Genomic DNA, 8,185 nt, shown 5'->3' with positions numbered 1-8,185 from the left:
GGGTAATGAGGATGTTTGGGTTCGTGAGGGGGAGAGATCCAGTAGACGATCTCGCCGGGACTATGAAGACATGCCCCCAAGAGGATTTCGCTTTGGGTTTCCTCGACCCGCGAGATTTGTTTGAACAGAGCAAGTAGTAGTTCCTTTTTTTTAAGAAACAAACAAAATTTTTATGCAAATGGGCGAAAGGGATAAACCTCGTAAAAAAAATAGGAAAAAAAAGGCATTTTTAGGGGGGAAATTGCAAATCCAAATTCCCTTTTAGAAATGATAGGGAAAGAAAGAGAGAATTGGCCCCCGGTTGGAAGAAATGGGGTATTAAAATCCCCCCCCCCCCCCCCCCTTCTCCCCCTCCCCTTTACCCTTCCCTTCTCTGCTCTCTTTATCTCTTTTCCTTTACATTATATATATATATATATATATATATTTCACCTCCAAGAAAATTAAATGTGTATCTATCTACCTGTCTATCAATCTGCCTATCAATTTACCTACCTATCTACCTATCTACCTATCTATATATCTACAAACCCAGGTATATACATCTATCTCTTTATCTTCTTCTTTATCTTCTTCTTATTTATTTTTTAAATAGGAAATTTAAACAATAAAATGGTGATTGTAAAAAAGAGAGAGAGAGAGATAATTGAGGAGTTGTTTGACAATTGTATGAAACGTACCCCTCCTCCTTATTTTTTATTTTATTTTGATGTTCAGTAAATTCCACCAACCTATTATTGTTATCTGTTTTTTTTTTGATTTTTGTTTTTAGTAAATTAGATACATAGATACATAATATATACATATATACATATTTTCATGTCTTGTTTGCATTGTGCGGATAATCTGTTTATGTTTTTAGTTTATTATATTTATCAAGTATAATCTGGACATTGGATAATAACTCATATAATACACTATGTCTCTTTCTGTATCGTGTGTATGTGTATGTGTATATGTATGTATATCCGTATCTGTATGTGTATGTGTGTGTGTGTATATATACATTTGTGTAAGTTTGTGCATGGTCATCTATATCCATATATTTATCTGATTCTTGGAACCTGAATTCCTAGTTGAGACAAAAGAACCACATGGAATAGGAAACTAGACCAGACAAGCCGTTGTATCTCGTGCGACTCACACACTTTGGCACTTGTAGGTTTTGATTGTCTAAAAGGCAAATTATACGAAATGTTATTACAATTACTACAAAATAAATAAATAAATAAGTGAATAAATAAATAAGCAGGTAACTAAGCAACCATGTAGCCTAGTAACTAACTAAGTAAAATAACTAATTATACTTTGAATATTGATAACCCAAGTCAGCCATTAACGGAGTATAGGCTAGTTTGGTAAGATTTGTACAAAGCCCTTTAGAATTTATTTTTCTCTCTCTCTCTCTCTTACATAAATGAACGAATGAATGAATGAATGAATGAATGAATATATGAATGAAAACAAAGTTACTAGTAAAAAAAAATAATATAAAATAAAATAAAGCCAATATATATTTATATATAGTATTCTTTCCTTCATCCCTGAAGGTTAAAAAAAATCAACAAGACTCCCTTGCTAGAAGGCTCTAATAACCTCTTCTTCTCAGCGCCAAGGATCCCCTTTGTCACCCTCTGTACGTCTTGCCTTTTTGCTTCTCAGCTCCCTAAGCAAATATATATAAAATAAAAACCCAAAAAAAAACCCAAAAAAAAAAGACAAAAATTACCTTGACTTGCACTGAAATCACCTGTCTTTTTTGTCCTATTGAGTTATATATTTTATCTTAAATTTGAATTTTACCTTTTACCTTGTCTCGCCTTGTTTCCATTCCATTCCATTCCATATTCCGTCTCTTTCTTTCCACTTCCACTTACTTCAACTTTACATTACCTTATTTTACCATAGGGTCCTTTTTTATTTTATTTTATATATTGTATTATATTTTATTTTTTGTAATAATTTGTTTCATTTATAAATTTTGATTTCATTGCCTTCTTTAATTTTATACTTTTTTTATTTTTTTATTCTATTCTTATTTATTATTTCTTTCATATTTCCATTCTTATTCTTATTTTTATTCTATTTTATCTCTTTCACTTCATATGCACTCAATGACCCACTATATCACCAGCACATACCGTCCAACTCTCTGTAAAGCCATGGTTACCGCTACCCTTCCAGCCTTAGACCCCTCAGTTGCCCTTCCTTTCCACTGCCACCGACCCTCTAGACAACAACACCAAACTCAATACCAAACTCAACAACAACAGCCACAGCAACAAAACCAACACTACCACAGCACTACCAGCAGACCAACTATTAGTGAGCCAATAATCCCGGTACCTCTTCACTACTCAAGATCTAAAACGGGATCACGCCATGACTCGCTGACCTGCCGTTCACAACCTTCCCAACCGGGGTTCGTGACTGCCCTTCCCGGGACTCTCTCACACCAACCAGCCCCAAGTCGGATATCATATGTAGAAGCATTAATAGGTATTTATTAATATATATATATATATATGTGTGTGTGTGTATTTATATACAAATAACATAAACAGTGAGAGAATCCGAGAAACTAAGCTAACCACCGTAATTAAAACCTCGTGTACTTCCACTTAGACGTGAACGCCGTGGTGATTGAAACCATCTGGCCGTCTGCCACACCTTCAACTCCGTCTTCTGTCGTACCGTTGCGGACGTTTATCCAAGAGGTCCTGAAGCGATCCCGTACTACATATTCAACTCTACAGACAGCCTTGTTTTACTTGCTTCGAGCACAGTCGGCGATATCATTGCATCTCCAACCAAAAACAAAATCCCAACGGCATGAGGGTGGAAAAACAGAAACATGTGACTATGGGCGTTGTGAGCAAAATGTATACATCAACTGTGGAAGACGCATGTTTCTGGCAAGTTTGATTTTGGCATCCAAATTTGTACAAGACAAGACGTATCGCAACTCGGCGTGGGCCAAGATGGCGAACCTACAAGTAGCTGAGATCAACAAGGCCGAACGGATTTTCTCGGAATTGATCGACTACAGGCTCTACATTGCTCAGCCCATCTTTGAGCAGTGGTACCATTTGTTCCACATGCAAGTTCAGCAGAGAGCCACTCAGTCCTCGACAACCCCACTCTCCTATCTCTTCCTCGGCTCCTGGTCTCTCCCCGTCCAAAAGACTGATTATACAAGGAAACGCTCCGTTGACACCGAGACCCAGATCAGCCCCCCGAAAAAATCCAGAGTTTGGTAACCTTGTCCTTATCCACCCACACATCTTATTTTATATATATATATATTTCTTTAAAAAAATTAAGAATAATTCACAACAACAACAACAACCAAAAAAGATACTACAAATCATCACAATCATCATCACAATAATCATAACCCTTCATTTTTACCCATATTTTTTATATTCATATTATCCATATTCATGTTATCCATATTCATGTTATCCATATTATTATTGTAATTATTATTGTGCTGTGTGTTGTGTATTGTGTGTTGTCTTGGTTTGTCTTTGTGTTTCTTTTTGTGTGTATTGGTGCGCATTATTGATGTAGTTTGTGTGTGTATGTATGTGTATTGAATATACATATAAATTTACACATTTACACGATCTAATGCCACCAAGCACGTTGATTTCTTTCCTGCTACTATTACTATTCCTACTACTACTACTACTCTTACTACTACTTCTTTATATACATACACAAATATACACAACTATCCGCATACGCTATACACACGCATATATAGATACACACATACACATATAGACTAAAACAATTTCTCTTATTTTACAACCATATCTTCTATCATTTATTTTTCTCACAGTTGTACACACAATACACACACATAAAATACATACATATATATTTCTTTTGATTTTTACCTTTTCTTACATTCATTTCTTATGTTCCTTCTTCTTTTACTACTATTTTCTTGATATCGTTTTCAAATATATCCAAATAAAATCATATATATTTTTAATAAGCATTTTTTTGTAAATAATAATAATATAAAAATTTATAAAAATGTATGGATATTTAAATACCTTTACATTAAAATCAATAGGCCTTTCTTTTCCCCAACAACTCTCACTCACTCACTCACAATGCATTAAACTACAATACACTTTACACAAAGAAAATAAATTGAATATATATATATATATATATGTAAAATACTCTAGTGTACCACAAAACGGACTTTCTTGACCTCGGCTGAACCGAGGCGTTCGGTCTATTTTATTATTTCTTTTTTGTTGCACCCCTAATTCATGGTAGGACTGAACTGGCTCGATTCCTCACACTAGAGTAGCCGAGAACCACTCTTTTATGCCAACTACCTATCGAGGTCTCATTTGGACTGCATTCGCAAGAGTGTGCACATTACCTATACCTGATGTCCTCCTTCATTCTCTGGGTGGCATGACCACACCAGGCAAGTTGCGATCTTCAATTCTCAATAATAATAATAGTAATAATAAAATTACAAGAATTACACACATATACACATATGTTTTATGTATATATGTATATATGTATGTACATGTACATGTACATGTACATTTATATCTATATCTATATCTATATGTATATGTATATTTTATGTAAAGAGTTAAAAATAAAATAAAGTAAAAATTATAAAGGGCTCATCTCGATGATCCAAAACAGTTGCTCGCAGGGCATGGCGTGAAAAGATCGCCATCTGCATCCTTTTCTTGATCGTTTCATGTTCACTTGCGGTTTGGCTCGAGTTTGTCTCGGAACTCTTTTGCGATCCCGAAAAAACATATGATTACGACGAAGTGTATGGGAATGGATCCCGCTATGTGGGGATCAATGGCAAAGCCGTCCGACCATCAAAAAACATGGAGATGGAATTGATGTCCGAGATCCAAAATCATCTCGGTCAAGACATTTCACCTCTATTTCCAACCTTTCTACACCTCCGACGTTCTTCTCAGGGCACCTACGACGACAAGACGCTTCAATTGTGTCTCAGCGGCCGTGAAGCTCAAGCAGATGCCTGGCTATCTTATCTACTCACCAATGATCCCGGCTACATTTTTGCAAACACTACACTTATTACATGCCCTAACCCTGCCCAACTGAATATCAGTGGATCTCCTTGTTTTCTCAATTCAGCACAATCATTAGAGGTTGACATGTATGGGCTAAAAGGAGGTCAGTTAGAATATGCTGTCTGTAGATTGTATACATAATACATGTATAGGCGTCTATATACATTCTTCTTCTTCTTCTTTTATTTTTCTTTTTATTGATCCTGTACATGAATATCATTTTGTCTTATCTTTTGTTTTTCTTTTTTAGATATCGTTTTTGATCTTAAAGACATTTCAACCAAATTCAATGCTTTACCCACCCCCGCCAATCCAGATGCGCGTGCCTATGTCGTATTGAACGGAAACGTGCTAGATCTGACGTCTTATTTTACCATGGCTACCAATGTCGTTCCTGTGTCGACCACTACAAACTCACGCGCGTTTGCCCCTGACCGACTGTTTTTACCCCTCGATCTCAGTATCATGCTCTATGTTAACCTTGGAAAAGACATGTCTGACTACTTTAATGGCAATGTATCAAGTGTATTCAACGATTGCCTCAAAACCCTCTTTTTCAAGGGAGTCGTCTCGAGTGCAATCCCAGTGGGTTGTTCCCGCATAAACCCTGCTATGTGGGCCACGATGGGCATCGGATTAATGTATTTCTTACTAAAGATGAACCTTGCAAATCTGTCCCGCATGCCATTCATTCAGCGCCTATTCTTTTCCTCGGACCCCAAGTTCTCATCAGCCCGGCCCCGCTCCTGGCCCCACACGATCCTTATGATCCCGTGCTGTGGGGAATCTAACGAGACTCTCAAACAGACCTATGAGTCCCTTGCTAGAGCCAGCTATGAAGACACAAAGAAATTGCTGCTGTTTGTGTGTGACGGAGTTACCCAGAGTGTACACGATTCAAAGGAGACTCATGTATTGATCCTAGAGGCCCTCGGCTACAGCTGCACCGAAGAACCGGCCATGCAAGCTTATGTTTCTCTGGGTCAGAACCGTCGTCGTCTAAACTATGCCCGTGTGTACTCTGGATTCTATGAAACAGGCCGTAATCGTGTACCATACATGGTCGTGGTAAAACACGGCCATCCTCGAGAACATTCATCGTCATCACCTGGTAATATTAGTGGTGGTGGTAATAGTGGAGGACGTGTGCCAGGTAACCGTGGAAAGCGTGATTCGATGATTATCGTGTTTGGTTTTCTGGAACGTTGCATGAATATTACCAACAACCGGATGACACCCCTCGAGTACGAATTGTTTAACCAGTGCTACAATGTACTCGGTATCGATCCCCGTCTATTCAAGTATCTGCTGGTAACAGACGCAGATACCCAGGTCCACGCAGATGTGGTCCAGCGCCTAGTTCTCCGGCTTGAAAGAGATCCAAAGATGATTGCAATCAGTGGGCACATCAGACCCGCAAACCCTGAGCAGAATCTCACCACAATGCTTCAAATTTTCCCCCTCTATCTCACCCTGTTCTCTGGGCTGGCCTACGAAACATTTCTCAAGAGAGTAATGACCATCAGTAGTGGACTTGTGATGTACAAGGTCTGGTCAGATAGTCCTTTACTGTCTCCCTCGTCGTCGCCGTCGAAATCGTCGCCGTCCTTATCACCGTCTCAACCACGATCACGATCCCAATCACAATCACGATCACAATCACACTCACGATCACGAAATACTTCTATGGAACGCACCCAGAGTAAGGCTACATCCCAACAATCTATCTGGCCCTCACGCTGGCCCAAGCTAAGTGACGAAATAATTCCCAACAAAGACCCCTGGGACGTTGAAGAGACACAAACTTCGGCAAACTCAAGTATGGCAGAAGTCCGGTCATCTCGCCCTGTGCATACCACCAATATCAGTCTTTGCTGCATCCACCCAACTGTTCTGCGAGGGTTTGCTCTCCAACAGGCGTCCACAATGCATACGATGAATGCCCTATTACAGGGTGAAGACCGTTGCTTGGCAGCTGTCCTATTACAATCTCACCCAGGCTGCCATCTAGGGTTTGAGTCTGAAGCTATTGGATATGTAACCCTCCCGACCGACTTTCTGGCCCTCCAGGGCTCTCAAACCCGTAGCATACGGGCTATATTCTACAATCTGTGGAGAAACCAGCGTGTTTATTGGCAGCGAGGACTAAGCTACTGGCTTCTTAGCATCACTGAGCTACTGGACATGATATTCTATACACCTGTCATTGTCTATCTTTACATCATATATGTCCGATTTTTTCTTAATTTAGGTCTGACCTACTCGATCATTGCCTTTTGTTTCACTGGTCTTGTCATTATCCACATCATCTACTTTCTACTCCGACGTCAGTTCAGATATGTATTGTGGTTTATACTTTATTGCCTCATTGCTGTTCCCTTGTTTGCCATTTGGTTCCCTTTATTAGCCGCCTGGAATAGTAATAATGCAGACAAGTGGTATGATGTCTGGGCTATTCGTGGCTACAAATCCTCTCGCCTACACGGCATTGTGGACTATCCTAACCCCAAAGATAGCGAAAAAGACGAAGAAGTCCCAGATGAAGGAGAACTGATTCCTCGCATGAGGTTAACAGAGCACGAGGCGTTTGAGGCACGAAAGTCTCACCAGCGTAACCAAACAGCCCTCGATTCCAAATTTGTTGGATTTAGTAGTTTTGCAAACTCACGCACAAGTACTGAAACAAGTGCTCCGTCACGACGGTCAGAATCAATGTACGATGGAGATTCGATAATTACATCTCCACCCAATGCTCAGATCCGAGACGGGTTCCACAGCTCACGTATGGCGGCCACTAGTGGATTCAGAATGGCTGGATCGACCGTCGATGGCTATGGTTATGGAAATCAAGGTCGTGCAGAAGGATTCTCCTCATCAGGGATTGGAAGAAGAGATGCAACAGAGGTATTCAAGACTGGAATGCTCCCACCTTACAGAGATCATGCAAATTCAAGCGTCAGTAACCCTTTTATTGATCCTGTTGATAACCCATTTGAGGATGACTATGAGAGCGCACTACAGAGTGACAAGGCGTATGTGATGGATGAAACGACATATCGCAACCGCAATCTTGGCCATCGTCAGAG

The 8,185-nt window shown here is 39.5% G+C and overlaps 2 protein-coding genes across 2 annotated transcripts; both read left to right on the top strand.

Annotated features, from left to right (window-relative positions):
* Positions 1-2,162: 2,162 nt before the first annotated feature.
* On the top strand, positions 2,163-3,260 carry PHYBLDRAFT_165621 (cyclin; the record flags this gene model as incomplete). Its single annotated transcript, XM_018435266.1, has 2 exons — positions 2,163-2,499; positions 2,626-3,260. 2 exons carry the CDS (start codon positions 2,163-2,165, stop codon positions 3,258-3,260), a joined length of 972 nt encoding a protein of 323 aa, XP_018295169.1.
* Positions 3,261-5,864: 2,604 nt separating this feature from the next.
* PHYBLDRAFT_109407 (glycosyltransferase family 2 protein) lies at positions 5,865-7,211 on the top strand (the record flags this gene model as incomplete). Its single annotated transcript, XM_018428114.1, has 3 exons — positions 5,865-6,199; positions 6,236-6,670; positions 6,968-7,211. Coding segments are annotated over 3 exons (1,014 nt in total), but the record flags the coding sequence as incomplete, so codon positions are not given.
* Between the last annotated feature and the right edge of the window lie 974 nt (positions 7,212-8,185).

Source organism: Phycomyces blakesleeanus, assembly GCF_001638985.1.
Source record: "Phycomyces blakesleeanus NRRL 1555(-) unplaced genomic scaffold PHYBLscaffold_5, whole genome shotgun sequence".
In the NCBI taxonomy this organism is placed as follows: Eukaryota; Fungi; Mucoromycota; class Mucoromycetes; order Mucorales; family Phycomycetaceae; genus Phycomyces; species Phycomyces blakesleeanus.
The sequence above is the reverse complement of the archived record's forward strand: the minus strand, read 5'-3'. Positions and strand labels throughout refer to the sequence as shown.